This window comes from Poecilia formosa, unplaced genomic scaffold, assembly GCF_000485575.1.
Source record: "Poecilia formosa unplaced genomic scaffold, Poecilia_formosa-5.1.2 Scaffold121, whole genome shotgun sequence".
Classification (NCBI taxonomy): Eukaryota; Metazoa; Chordata; class Actinopteri; order Cyprinodontiformes; family Poeciliidae; genus Poecilia; species Poecilia formosa.
Genome location: NW_006800060.1, coordinates 1,584,213 through 1,599,663, shown reverse-complemented (window position 1 = coordinate 1,599,663; position 15,451 = coordinate 1,584,213). Strand labels below are relative to the sequence as shown.

Genomic DNA, 15,451 nt, shown 5'->3' with positions numbered 1-15,451 from the left:
TGCCTGGGCAGAGCAGAAGTAGAAACATATTGATGGAGAAATGCAGACTGATGTAACACCAGGAAAAGTTCCGGTAAATTTTAAAAGTGCAGAACTACGTAGGCGTACTGGCTTGCTTAGTTCTGTTTTACCGACATGCTAACACTTACTGCGGCATTTCATGAATATTTCACCAAACTCAGCCAGTCTGTGTGTTATGCTGAAGCCTGACTGGGCCCTCTTTGCTTGCTGGGGCCCAGCAGGACCACACTTTTTTCCATGCCACCTCTCATTATGAGCAGATTAAGACCGCTGCAAGTTTCGTAATGCGCTTATTACTGGAAATAATGTAATCCCTATTAGTGGCTGACTCTTGGAGTTCATATTTCCTTTTATTAGTTCATTTAATTTGATTCTCTTTTGATCTCTTTTTCTTTTGATATGTTAATTATTTTAATGGAAATATAGTGTCTTGGAAGACTTTTCACATCCACAAACATTTACATATTTTGTCACATTAGCACCACAGAAACTTTGAAATATTGCATTTCGGATTTTATGTTATAAATCAGCAGAAAGGAGAGAAAAAAGATGCATGTTTTTTTCCAAGAACATTTTGCAATGAAAAAATACTGAGTGACTTTGTATTTGTATTCCTTCTCCTTAATCAATATTTAGTCAAACTAACTTTTACTGCTCCAAGTAATTGCCTGCAAGGCTAGCAAGTGAACACAATCTTCATAATAGACAGACACCTGTTTGAATTATTCAGTTTGAGAAAAAAAAATTGTGTAATGTAGTGAAGGCCTTAAAATATCTCGGAAAGATGGAAGACTTTACAAGGTGTGTCTTTGGTATTCATTGCCTTACACAGGAATTCGAAACCGTTCTGCACTTTTTGTCCTATTACAACTACAGATGTTAAAGTTTTATAGACCAACACAAAAACAGTACATGATATGTAGACAAATAAATTTAGTCTAACTTCCCCGTGACTACTGTTGTTGCCATCATCAACTTTATCACCGTAGTGACCCAAAAATTTCCAGGGGTGAAACTCAGAGTGCCACAAAGAAACTAAAGTCAGTGATGCTGATTGGCCAAATGTTTGTTTTCCCTAGCAGCCACACATGATTGGCAATTTAGCTTCAGAGTCAGAATCAGTTGGTGGAAATGTTGTATATATAATTCAGATTATATTTAAGATACACTATTATTGAAAACAGAATTTGATTATGCAGTTTTTAAAATAATGTTTGTAGATTATGTTTAGATAATATTTTCCCATCCACATCTGGGTGCCACTAGTACATTAATGGTTTAAATTTTTTACAAATAAAACTTTTAAAAGCATAGTGAGCACTTATGTCTCAACCATCTTTGCACATACACAGTTGAAAACCTTCAGCTGATATATTTTCAATACAATAGCTCAATAAGATTGGACTGAGAGTCTCTGTAAACAGCAGCTTTTAAGTTTTGTCTCAGTTTCTTAATTAGATTAAGAAGTGGTTGTTTCTGATACGGCCACCTTGGGCAACCGCCCAGGGCAGCTTCTCGTCAAGGAAAAAATTATCATCTTTCCTAAACTAATCCTGTTTTAAATGTCTCAGAGCTATAATTCTGTCCTGTGTTCTGTGTTCCTTGGTCTTCATGGTGACTAATGTTCTCTTGAAAATCTCTGAGGCTTCGTTGAAGAGCAGGATTTAAACCACACACAGCTGGATTCTGTTTACTTGCAAAAAATCTTCTACTTCACAAACATGTTGTGTTTTGTGTTGTTCTGTCATGTAAAGGTTGTGGTTCTAACACAAAAGAATATGAGAGAAGTTTATAGGGTGTGAATACTTTTGTGAAGCAAGGCCTGAAATGTAAGTCATGACTTTTGGCTTGCGTTTCAGAAACGAGCCATTCTTCAGTGAAAGATTGTCCATGTCCCAGTGTTTGAAGTCTTCAAGAAATCACATCATCACCATGTGAAGCCACACTGTTTCTGGTGAAATCTGTCTGCTCAAAAACTTGTTTACCTTTTTATTTCCCTTTGCTAAACTCTCAGCCAAGTCCTCTTCTGTAATCTTGAGATGGTAGATTTGGGCGGACTCTGGCATAGTTCACGTAGTTCCTGCTCATCCAAACATCCTCCACTTTTATCTGTCCAGCCTGGAGCTTCTTATCAGTGCCTGTCGCAGTATGTGGCCTGTTGGTGACGGCTGTGCACATCAGTCCATGTCTTTATCCAACACTGACTTGTGTAGATGACGTTCTTGGTTGTTTTGGTGTGAAACTACAGTGACGACACCTCCAGTACGACATACGATCTTGTGATTTTTGTGTCCATGAGCTTGTTATGCTGTTGAATAGGGCGGTGAAGTGTTGAAAAGCCCATCAAATGCGATGCTTTGCAAAAGTATTCACCTCTTTTGAGATATTCCAGTTTACAATAGTAAACGGTGAGGTAATGTTTCTTTAGGGAGGATTTGATGTAGCAGACTAACATAAGCAGAGGCAGGTTTTGATGAGGAAAAAGAAATATGTGATTGTTATTTTCTAAAATCCAATTTAAAAAGTGTGACTTGCTTTGCATACAACCTCCGCTTAAAGTGATATACCCTACAACAGTTTTTTTTTTACCCCTGATGCGATCTCCAAATTATGCCCTGCCTCTTCCGTGACACCTCTTATACAGACAAGTACGAGTATCTCATTCACATACATGTATTGTCATTCATTCAGTCTAGTATTACTTCACACACACCACACATAGATTTCTGACCTCTCATTCAGTCTAGTATGTCTGTTTACTTTAAACAGTATGTATGTGTGTGTGGTATTTTAATAGTGTATATGTACAACTTTAGTCTTGTGTGTGTGCGGGTGTGTGTGTGTGCGTGTGTATGAGTCTGTAGTAGTGTGTGAGAGAAAACATAGTTTTTGTCCTAAACAGCCCCTCAGAACAAACTGTAGATATTCTATGTCTTTCTTATAATAAGACAAAAGTTAAAAATAAAGTTAAGTTAGACAACCCTTTTAATGTTTCTCATCCTGGTGATAGTCCAGGTCTCCACCTATGTCTTGTGGAGTTTCTGGAAAGCGGCTGAATGATGTTAAAAGCACTGCAGACATTAGAGCATTCTCATAGCGTCGCTGCATTTGTCCAAATGATATGGTACTGCAACGAGGCAGGATGTCTTCCACAGTACTCACATCTTCTTGTGGGTTAGTTTAAGGTTTAACAGGCAGTGAAGAGTCCGACAGACCGGCATGAGCAGAAAGGTACAGGTCAATGGAAGATGGGAGGTCTGTTAGCCAGGGGGCAGCAGAGGGAGATGCTGAGTGTGTTCCTGAACCTTTTTAACTGGTTCTTCGCCTGATCTCACATCTCTTTTATTGCTCTGCTGTCGCTTCCTTGTTGTTTCTAATCATGACTTTAAGGTACTTTTGTAAACTCCACCAAAGTTCCTTGTCTCCCCACCCTACGCTCACTTAGCTGTTCGTTTGGGTAACAAATGGTCATGATTTAGTGTTTTTTCTCTCGTTTTTGAGAAGAACGTCACAATTCTGGTGAGAATGATGTCAGTCCAACAATTAGTCATAGCATGGATGCTATGCTACTTCTAAAAAAACAAACATTTTTACTGATCGTCTTTGCCAAGAGGAGGTCTTGCAAAAGAGTTCCACTGCAAAGACATTCCCTTCTCAAAACATGGAAACAAAGAAAACAAGACATTCTTCCCATGTTACACAATGAGAAAAACTGTCAATAGCTCTTATATTTTGCTGAGAAGTTACTAGTAAGTTAGGTTAGTGTTGTTTCAAGTGTACTAGGATATTGGCACTAGAAACTGGACTTGGTAAGATTTTATGTTTTGCAGTGTGCTAGTATCCCTTTCCAAAAACTTTTCATTTTTTCTGGTATACCAGCTGAGAAACTACTGAAACATGCAAAGAGTATACACTGTCTGTAGCTAAGCAACAACTGAACTGATGAAGTCATGTGCTGTTGCTAAGGAGACGATGGTACAGCTCACCTTGTTATAATAGGTACATAATTAGCTACACATGTCTACTGCATGTTTCCACTGGTATTTTGACAATTTATCTTTGATAATTAGTTTCAGATCTTTGAAGTTGAAAAGGCATTCTAATCTTGATTAATATTTATAATACTGCTTCCAGTCATTGATAAAATAAGATTACTTGTAAGTAAGCCTGTCACACTAAGCAGTTAATCATGTTGTGATCTGTGTTTTTCTGTCTAGTTATTTTGAGATTTTCTGTGTTAAGTCCTGTTTCCCTGTGAGTCGCTGTCCTGTCCTCCCCGTTGATTGTTTCCCAGATGTGTCTCATCCCCTTGATTACCCCGTGTGTATTTAAACCCACCTGTTGTCCTCGTCTCTCGTCGGATCCTCATTGTGCGTAACCAGTCTGTTTCCCTGTGCCGTCACGTGTTCGTTGTGCTCTCTGTTGTTTCGTCCCGTGGAGTATTATCATTAAATTCATCGTCTTTTCATCACATCCTGGTTCTGCCTGCGTCTTATCTCACCACCTCAACCACTCACTATGACAAATCAATTATTCGGATGAAAAATTCAAAATTGGAACGGAAATAAATCTCCTTTCTGATGATTTATGTTTCTTGTCCTTTTTGAAGGACAATTTTGTTTACAGAGACTTTGTCATTCATTTTATTTATTGCCTCGGTTGTGTTTGGTTTTTAATTTCCTTTTTATTTATTGTTTTTGGTTGTTGTGTTTTATGTTGGATATTTAAAATGTCTTCCAGTTCCAGTGTGGGGTGTTGTAAAAAATTAAAGTTAATTTGTCTTGTAGGGGGCAAGCTTGAATTATTATGTCATTATCTATGTATTAGTTGAAAATGATCTCCAAACAACAATGTTAAAGTTTATCGCCATAATTTCTGGGACTATTTATCATCAAGCAAAATTTGTTATTGTGACAGGGCCACATATAACGTCAATCAGCCGATTCTCTACCAGATAAATGTTCTACCAGATAAAAATCCCAGTTTGGTGTTTAACCTGACAATTAGTGAAACGTGTGTAGGTTGTAGATGTGTTCACAACTAGTTCTCATAGTTCCAGAACTCTTCCCCCAGCGCCTCCCCCTTCCTGTGTATCTGTAAGCGAGAGGTCAGGATGAAAGAGCAGGCCGTCTCTTTGTATCCTCTCCTCTCACTGTGAACGGCGTTTGGATCATTGCTCTCCGAACACACAGTGGGCCACTGTGGCCACGGCCACTTGACTCTTGAGACCATCAGTGTGTGTGTTTGTTTGAAAAAGGAGATGAGATAAGTGGAGACGGCATCAGGATGGGGGATCAGATCAGAGAGTCTTTGTCCTGACTACTGACACTTTATTGTTCTCATGGGATCAATAGCTTGTGTTAGCTGTAAACCACCTAGCAACACACACACACACACACACACACACGCACACATGCAAACACACACTCACACTGCCAAAGATCCCTCTTGGAAAAGATAATAAGCTGTGTGTCTTTCTCATTTTCAGGCTAATATTGGTCAGATGGACACAGCCAAGGACATGTGGAAGATGATCATGGGGAACTTGGCCCTCATCCAGGTAAATGTAGCAACAGTGTGGTTAACCTCACGATACAGGACGTATGTTCTAAATAGTGGGTTTACTTACATCCACCTGACTGTTCAGGGGTGTCTGACCACAGGTTGTTGACTTCCCAATAGAACCAGTAACATTATATACAAAGAGCCCAGGATGCACTGCCACCTTCTCTAAAATGTTCCTAGTTGGCTGTTAGCTTCTAAGTATCAGACTTATCTTTAGAATTTGGGTTGCGTTAAAAATAATCTCTGCTCTGAAAACTTCTCTAATAAAACCAAATTTCCCAGCTAAGGAGGGAGTGAGGCAAAGACAAAATGAATCTCCCACCGCTATGTGGTGACTAATTCATTCATGTGTTGACATCAAAATATGCAATACAGCACGTATTATCCTTGAATATTTTGATATAGTGTGTTTTTTTTTAATAAGAAATTACTGACATGACTAAATAGGAATTATTGGGTTACGAAGATCTGACCAAGTATTGCAAGAGTATTGCCTCTGTTGCTAATCCAGGAGAATGAATCTGATTGGTTTCCCTAGAAAGAAAACTTTTTAACCAATCTGAATAATAAACAGAAATTAATGGTCACCTAGGATCAAATTGGTGTGTATGAAATTGAAATGCAATCAGTCTTTACTGACATTTTTTGTAAGGTATGTTGTGCGTTATGAGTTGGTGCTGTATGAATAAACTGAATAAAATTATTCAGCTCCACATCATTGCTGGTAAACGTGAAGGCTAGTGATGCATAGACACTCACCGAGTGTAAAGGCAGGTACACCTGTCCGACTGCTCATTAACGCCAATATCAAATCAGCCAATCACATGACAGCAACTCAATGCATTTAAACATGTAGACATTGCCAGGACGATCTGTTGCAGTTCAAACCGAACATCAGAATGTGGAAGAAGGGTGACTAAAGCGACTTTGAACGTGGCATGGTTGTTGGTGCCAGGTGGGCTGGTCTGAGTAATTAGAGTTTTTTTACTCAGACCAGCCCCTAACCCCAATCCTAATATATATACTTCATTTTTTATTTCAAATTAAGCAACAGTTTTGATCAACTAGTCAAAACCCAACATAAAAGTAAGCAATTCTTCTTTCGTCCACATGAAGTATTCATGATAAAAAGTAGCTACAGCAATGCCCTTTTTAATGTACTGCAAGTGTCAAGCTATCTGGCTTGCTAACTCCTAGGACAAAATAGCAATTTGAAATGGGACTAAACAATTACTAATATTAAAACTGGACATACATTTCTTCATGATTATTAATTTTTACTTCTGAGAATAAAATCATTGCTGAGATAGTGTGGATAAATAGATGCACATTATACTTTGGTGGATGAGTACACAAACAACTAGCCGCATTATTAAAATCAGACACCAAACTCTATGTTGTAACTTGGCAACAGAATTGTTTAGCAGCATGATTACTCTTGAACTAACTACTACTATTATAGGTACATAACATAAAACAACAGCATTAGATGAAATATTATGGATCACTTCATGGAAACTGAATGAAGATCAAATCATTCCTTTATTTAAACATATGGAGTTAGCTTAACTTTTTGAGACATTATTCAGTAATCAGCCTGTTTCCCAACCTGGACACAGTTGTGTGTTTAAGCAACTTATGCATACAGTAAACAATGTGAGCAAGCATTACTGCCAAGATCTTTAAAATTATATTTGAGCTTGGATTCTCCCTCTTACTGTGTGACATGGCTTCATCCTGTAACCTGCTGTGGTTGGTCTGCCTTTTCAATTGCAAGAAGAGGTTTGGGCAACCTTAAGCAAACCTCAGTCTATCGATCTCCTGCACTGGCAGAAACTGAATACAATAATAGCACTTTTGTTTTATGTGTTTTCCTTATTGAAAACTTAACACATCACCGCAGTAGCTTAGAAAAGACAAGGAAAACATTGGCTTGCAGTGAGAGATTCATCCATGTAATGGCATTCTGTCAATACGGAAACAAAGGTCCTCTGTGGACGTTTCAGTCACATCCTGCAAAATGTACAAATTTAATATATATATATTTCATTTCCTGATACTGACATACTGACACTTGGCAAACCAACTTTTCTCTCTGTCTGTTATTTATGGGCTTTTGTTATATTACAGCAGCAGGTCCTGATGGTAACAGAACTTGATTTGGCAACTCTCAATGAACTTGTTGCTCATAATTTCAGTGTTTTTGAAAAATCATATTTTTCTTTATAAAGTTAGCTTGTTTTTTGTTTTGTTTTGTTTTGTGTTTTTTTGTTTTTCAAAATGACATGATGACTTACATTGCTTTCCAAAGGTATTCATATCACTTTAGGTTTTTTTTTTTTTTGCTAAGATTTTGTCAACTTACAATCATGAGTGTATTTAATAGGGCGTTTTTCTTACACAACACAAAATGGTTCCAAATTTAAGAGTAAAAGGAGAATTATACAAAATTTTCAAAAACTGTGGCGTGTCAGCATCCTTTACTATGATAGTTGAAACAATCCTGTGCAAACAGTGGCTTTTAGACTTTTCCTACCTAGTAAATATCATCAATATTGTCTTAAGTATTTAAGACGATATTAACACAGCTGCTCTGTGAAGGTATGAGTGGCAAGGAAAAAAAGTAATGCTTGAGAAAAAAAGGCTTAGAAGATTAAGTTTGTAGTTTGCTACAAGACATAAAGGTACAAAGCAAACATGGAACAAGGTGTAATGATTATTCAAGACCAAAATGTGACTTTCTGGTTCTAAATGCAAGACCAGCAAATATTGCCTCCATTATGTACAGAGGAAATATTTCAAAGTACCTCACACTGTATCTCATCATGATCACATCTCCATGGTGAAATATGATGACGACACCATCATATTTGTGTCGTCATGCTGGTTAAGGTCATGACCTTAACCAGCATGACCTGGTTAAGGTCATGCTTTGCTTAACCAGAGCTTAAGGTCAAAGCATGTTTATGTGTCAAAGTTAAGGCTAAGTTCAGTTGACAATTGTGGCATTTGGAAAAAAAAAGTGAGGAACATTTGTTGATGTAGCACTGTGTGAGTAAGAACCAGTTGTCTCCGTGATCCTCTGTACAAAGTAAACATCAAAGTCAGAAAACAAACTTTATCTTGAACAAATATATCATGCAGCATTATCAAATAAAGCAAGCTGTGTTATTGCAAGATAATAATCCTATATAACTAATTTCGACTTAATGATATTTCCAAGTATCATTAAGTAAGTTCTTTCTAGGCTAACCTCTTTTTCATTGTTTTTTTTTTTTTCCTGTTCAGCATATTTATTTTCCTGGGTGGAGCATTGCAGCTTTCCCCCTAATGCTTCACTTGAGATTTTTAAAAATTGCTTTGGGTTTATTTCAATTGCAATGGAGATGGAAAAGAAAGGGGGAAAAAAAGGAAGGGTTGAAGATGGGAGAAAAAGTTAAATGGGACAGAAGGAGAAAAGAATAGAGAAGGTAGAGGAGGAGGATAAAGAGAACACAGTAGCACCCTAGAAATCTGCTTCTGGAGGCTGGCCTGTGATAACATAATACATAGTGTCACTAGTTTTGGTTTCTGTCAAGTGCTCTTCACTCTGCTGCCACATGATGTAGCTTATGATTATGTAATATTTAAATGCCCGCCTTGTTTCCCGGAACCTCAATACGTTTCAAGGAGAAGAAACCTCATAGGGCGACCAACAGGTGCTTGGGTTGACTTACAGCTGCTGATTTGAAAAAAAAAATTATAATTTTTTTTAGTCCACTAGTTGTGGTAATTTCATAGTTTTGGCTACCGACAGGTTCAGTGAGTGTACTGTATGGGTTCAACACTCTGCTGGGTTCACGTTGATTGATTGAAAGCTTCTCCGATGAAATGGGATAGTCTCATGCATCTGCACTTTAAATGTTAGCTGAAATGAAATCTACATGAGCCATTTTAATGTGTGTGTGTTTGTATTTGTGTGTGTGTGTGTGTGTGTTTGCGTGCAGGTCCAGGCCACAGTTGTGGGGTTCCTGGCTTCCATAGCTGCTGTAATCTTTGGCTGGCTCCCAGAGGGAGAGTTCAAGCTGGGCCATGCGGTGCTGCTGTGTGCCTCCAGCATGGCCACAGCCTTCATCGCATCGCTGCTCCTGGGTACGCTTGCCGCACGGGAACCTGCTTGTTGTATTCACTGTGTGAAAACTGTGTCGTCAGACCAGTCAGGTTTATTGTTGCTTTTTCTGTCCCCGCCAAGGGAATTAGACAGTTATAGTTCCTCAGGGAAGCTTCTGTTTGAATCTTGAGCGTGTCAGAAAGACACTGACGAAANGCTGGTCTGAGTAATTAGAGTTTTTTTACTCAGACCAGCCCCTAACCCCAATCCTAATATATATACTTCATTTTTTATTTCAAATTAAGCAACAGTTTTGATCAACTAGTCAAAACCCAACATAAAAGTAAGCAATTCTTCTTTCGTCCACATGAAGTATTCATGATAAAAAGTAGCTACAGCAATGCCCTTTTTAATGTACTGCAAGTGTCAAGCTATCTGGCTTGCTAACTCCTAGGACAAAATGGCAATTTGAAATGAGACTAAACAATTACTAATATTAAAACTGGACATACATTTCTTCATGATTATTAATTTTTACTTCTGAGAATAAAATCATTGCTGAGATAGTGTGGATAAATAGATGCACATTATACTTTGGTGGATGAGTACACAAACAACTAGCCGCATTATTAAAATCAGACACCAAACTCTGTTGTAACTTGGCAACAGAATTGTTTAGCAGCATGATTACTCTTGAACTAACTACTACTATTATAGGTACATAACATAAAACAACAGCATTAGATGAAATATTATGGATCACTTCATGGAAACTGAATGAAGATCAAATCATTCCTTTATTTAAACATATGGAGTTAGCTTAACTTTTTGAGACATTATTCAGTAATCAGCCTGTTTCCCAACCTGGACACAGTTGTGTGTTTAAGCAACTTATGCATACAGTAAACAATGTGAGCAAGCATTACTGCCAAGATCTTTAAAATTATATTTGAGCTTGGGTTCTCCCTCTTACTGTGTGACATGGCTTCATCCTGTAACCTGCTGTGGTTGGTCTGCCTTTTCAACTGCAAGAAGAGGTTTGGGCAACCTTAAGCAAACCTCAGTCTATCGATCTCCTGCACTGGCAGAAACTGAATACAATAATAGCAATTTCGTTTTATGTGTTTTCCTTATTGAAAACTTAACACATCACCGCAGTAGCTTAGAAAAGACAAGGAAAACATTGGCTTGCAGTGAGAGATTCATCCATGTAATGGCATTCTGTCAATACGGAAACAAAGGTCTTCTGTGGACGTTTCAGTCACATCCTGCAAAATGTACAAATTTAATATATATATATTTCATTTCCTGATACTGACATACTGACACTTGGCAAACCAACTTTTCTCTCTGTCTGTTATTTATGGGCTTTTGTTATATTACAGCAGCAGGTCCTGATGGTAACAGAACTTGATTTGGCAACTCTCAATGAACTTGTTGCTCAAAATAATTTCAGTGTTTTTGAAAAATCATATTTTTCTTTATAAAGTTAGCTTGTTTTTTGTTTTGTTTTGTTTTGTGTTTTTTTGTTTTTCAAAATGACATGATGACTTACATTGCTTTCCAAAGGTATTCATATCACTTTAGGTTTTTTTTTTTTTTGCTAAGATTTTGTCAACTTACAATCATGAGTGTATTTAATAGGGCGTTTTTCTTACACAACACAAAATGGTTCCAAATTTAAGAGTAAAAGGAGAATTATACAAAATTTTCAAAAACTGTGGCGTGTCAGCATCCTTTACTATGATAGTTGAAACAATCCTGTGCAAACAGTGGCTTTTAGACTTTTCCTACCTAGTAAATATCATCAATATTGTCTTAAGTATTTAAGACGATATTAACACAGCTGCTCTGTGAAGGTATGAGTGGCAAGGAAAAAAAGTGATGCTTGAGAAAAAAAGGCTTAGAAGATTAAGTTTGTAGTTTGCTACAAGACATAAAGGGACAAAGCAAACATGGAACAAGGTGTCATGATTATTCAAGACCAAAATTTGACTTTCTGGTTCTAAATGCAAGACCAGCAAATATTTCCTCCATTATGTACAGAGGAAATATTTCTCACACTGTATGTCAACATGATCACATCTCCATGGTGAAATATGATGACGACACCATCATATTTGTGTCGTCATGCTGGTTAAGGTCATGACCTTAACCAGCATGACCTGATTAAGGTCATGCTTTGCTTAACCAGAGCTTAAGGTCAAAGCATGTTTATGTGTCAAAGTTAAGGCTATGTTCAGTTGACAATTGTGGCAATTGAAAAAAAAAGTGAGGAACATTTGTTGATGTAGCACTGTGTGAGTAAGAACCAGTTGTCTCCGTGATCCTCTGTACAAAGTAAACATCAAAGTCAGAAAACAAACTTTGTTATCTTGAACAAATATATCATGCAGCATTATCAAATAAAGCAAGCTGTGTTATTGCAAGATAATAATCTTATATAACTCATTTCGACTTAATGATATTTCTAAGTAAGTTCTTTCTAGGCTAACCTCTTTTTCATTTTTTTCCTGTTCAGCATATTTACTTTCCTGGGTGGAGCATTGCAGCTTTCCCCCTAATGCTTCACTTGAGATTTTTAAAAATTGCTTTGGGTTTATTTCAAGTGCAATGGAGATGGAAAAGAAAGGGGGAAAAAAGGAAGGGGTGAAGATGGGACAAAAAGTTAAATGGGACAGAAGGAGAAAAGAATAGAGGAGGTAGAGCAGGAGGATAAAGAGAACACAGTAACACCCTAGAAATCTTCTTCTGGAGGCTGGCCTGTGATAACATAATACATAGTGTCACTAGTTTTGGTTTCTGTCAAGTGCTCTTCACTCTGCTGCCACATGATGTAGCTTATGATTATGTAATATTTAAATGCCCGCCTTGTTTCCCGGAACCTCAATACGTTTCAAGGAGAAGAAACCTCATAGGGCGACCAACAGGTGCTTGGGTTGACTTACAGCTGCTGATTTGAAAAAAAAAATTATAATTTTTTTTAGTCCACTAGTTGTGGTAATTTCATAGTTTTGGCTACCGACAGGTTCAGTGAGTGTACTGTATGGGTTCAACACTCTGCTGGGTTCACGTTGATTGATTGAAAGCTTCTCCGATGAAATGGGATAGTCTCATGCATCTGCACTTTAAATGTTAGCTGAAATGAAATCTACATGAGCCATTTTAATGTGTGTGTGTTTGTATTTGTGTGTGTGTGTGTGTGTGTTTGCGTGCAGGTCCAGGCCACAGTTGTGGGGTTCCTGGCTTCCATAGCTGCTGTAATCTTTGGCTGGCTCCCAGAGGGAGAGTTCAAGCTGGGCCATGCGGTGCTGCTGTGTGCCTCCAGCATGGCCACAGCCTTCATCGCATCGCTGCTCCTGGGTACGCTTGCCGCACGGGAACCTGCTTGTTGTATTCACTGTGTGAAAACTGTGTCGTCAGACCAGTCAGGTTTATTGTTGCTTTTTCTGTCCCCGCCAAGGGAATTAGACAGTTATAGTTCCTCAGGGAAGCTTCTGTTTGAATCTTGAGCGTGTCAGAAAGACACTGACGAAATAATAATAATAATAATAGTAAATGCTTCGAAGGGTTGTCTTGTGAAAATGTAGATCTTTGTGGCATTGAAACTGATTTTAGATCTTTATTCCCTTCTGATATGTTTGAACATTTTGTGAATTTCAGCTGTAAAACAAGCCAGTCTACTGAGAGGAAAATGTGAAAATAAAAAAGGTGAATTAATCTGTGATCCCTTAAACTAATACTTTGTTAAAGGGGCAGTGTTATGTAAAATCCACTTTTTATAAACTTTACATCATGTTGGAAAGTTATTCCCTCATCACAAACATACATTGGGTGTTGCCTTGATTCGTTTACATTTGTTTGAGAAATCCTTTAATCTCCCATGGCAACCATTCAGCTGTGGAAAACAACTAGCCCCGCCTTCAAAATGAAGCTCCTTCTCTGAGCTGCAGCTTCCAAACTTCAGAGCTTCCTCCTCACAGTCCAGCCCTCCCCCACTCAGCTTTTTCAGACTAGCCAGCAGCAATCAGCAAACACCTGGTGGAACTGCTCATCAGCTGAGCTCATTATAGGAGCTACGTTAAAGTGTTAATAGAGGAGCCATGCTGTGATGACTTCCTGAAGGCGGAGTTTCAGAAGGAGCAGGAGTTTCTTTAAAAGACAGAGGCCCAACTTCAATATGAAGTCAATTTTCTTTTAAGACATATTTAATATATACTGCATTTTATAACAGCTGAAGGGAACATAGTTACTATTGTGCCATAAAATGACATAATGTGCCTGGAAAATATGTAAAACTGCCCCATTAAAAAAGGAAAAATCCTTGATTTTAACTTTCATCACGTGTTCACAACCGCTATCCATTCTAATGAATCTACTAACCTCTGATGAAGTTCAGTCGTCCAAGTAGGATTTTTCTAGCAAAAGTGTTGCTTTCAAATCACTGCAATGCCCATGCTGCCCAGCAGATGGTAGTAACACTGACATGAGCGACATTAAAATTCAAAACAAAACGATTCTGATTGTTAAGAAAAAAGGTTCTTTGACAACTTTCCTTTGACACTGCATATTCTTTCAGATTACATGATATTAGAAACATTCTCAGGATGAAGTGAGACTGATCTGGAGAAATCCATCAATATATGCTCAGCTGGTGAAGCTTCTGGTGAAGATATCTTATATCTGGTGAAGCTGGTGAAGCTTCTGGTACACTTAGCCAAAATGGACATGTTGGCCTGAATGTCACTGCGAGAGTAAAAATATAATCTCCACACACTTTATAAACATCTCACTTTGGAGAGGTGTTGAAAAGAAACAGCTAATTTCTCCAAAACCTCAGTTTGCCATGTTTGCTTAATTTTTTCAAAGTCATACTTTCACCTAGAGGTGAAAGTAGGCGGGGGTATGCAGTACCTGCAAGAGAGGGGAGCGGCTGTCTGCTGTAAAACATCAATGGGTTCACTGTGCAGCCGTGAGTGCACCCACTAATCAGCCGTGACTGATTTGTTTTTCAAGAACAATCTAAAACACGACATAAACAGTTAATAAATAGGTTTTTTTCCCCATTTCATATTATTTCTGAACGGTTCATGGTTTGCTACAGCAGGGGTGCAATACCTAATAATAATAAATATCAAGCCTGAAAACTTAATATCAAAATGGACTGAATGTGATGTTTTTAAAGTAATCTCTTTAGACCTGCCTCCTGATCCGGAGGCATGTCCTGACTCGGAACATGGTCCTCACTCGGAGGACGGTCCTGACTTGGAGGATGGTCCTCACTTGGAGGCAGGTCTTAACTCAAAGGCAGGTCCTGACTCTGAGCACGGTCCTGACTCGGAGCACGGTCCTAAACCTGAGGCAGGTCCTGACTCGGAGCACGGTCCTGACTCGGAGCACGGTCCTGACTCGGAGGAAGGTCCTCACTTGGAGGAAGGTCCTCACTTGGAGGCAGGTCTTAACTCGGAGCATGGCCTGACTCAGAGCACGGTCCTGAATCTGAGGCAGGTCCTGACTCTGAGGCAGGTCCTGACTCTGAGGCAGGTCCTGACTCTGAGGCAGGTCCTGACTCTGAGGCAGGTCCTGACTTGGAGGAAGGTCCTGACTTGGAGGAAGGTCCGCACTTGGAGGCAGGTCTTAACTCGAAGGCAGGTCCTGACTCGGAGCACGTTCCTGACTCAGAGCACGGTCCTGAATCTGAGGCAGGTCCTGACTCTGAGGCAGGTCCTGACTTGGAGGAAGGTCCTGACTTGGAGGAAGGTCCGCACTTGGAGG

General features: G+C 38.7%; 1 protein-coding gene across 5 annotated transcripts in view; it reads left to right on the top strand.

Moving 5' to 3' along the window:
• The window catches only part of slc41a1 (solute carrier family 41 member 1), a 44,264-nt gene that overhangs the window by 16,005 nt on the left and 12,808 nt on the right, over positions 1–15,451 (top strand). For all 5 annotated transcript variants that reach the window (XM_016675784.1, XM_016675785.1, XM_016675783.1 and 2 more), the window contains 2 exons: positions 5,510–5,581; positions 9,573–9,717. In XM_016675784.1, the coding sequence (XP_016531270.1) occupies positions 5,510–5,581; positions 9,573–9,717 (217 nt within the window). The remainder of the gene's footprint in view (positions 1–5,509; positions 5,582–9,572; positions 9,718–15,451) is intronic.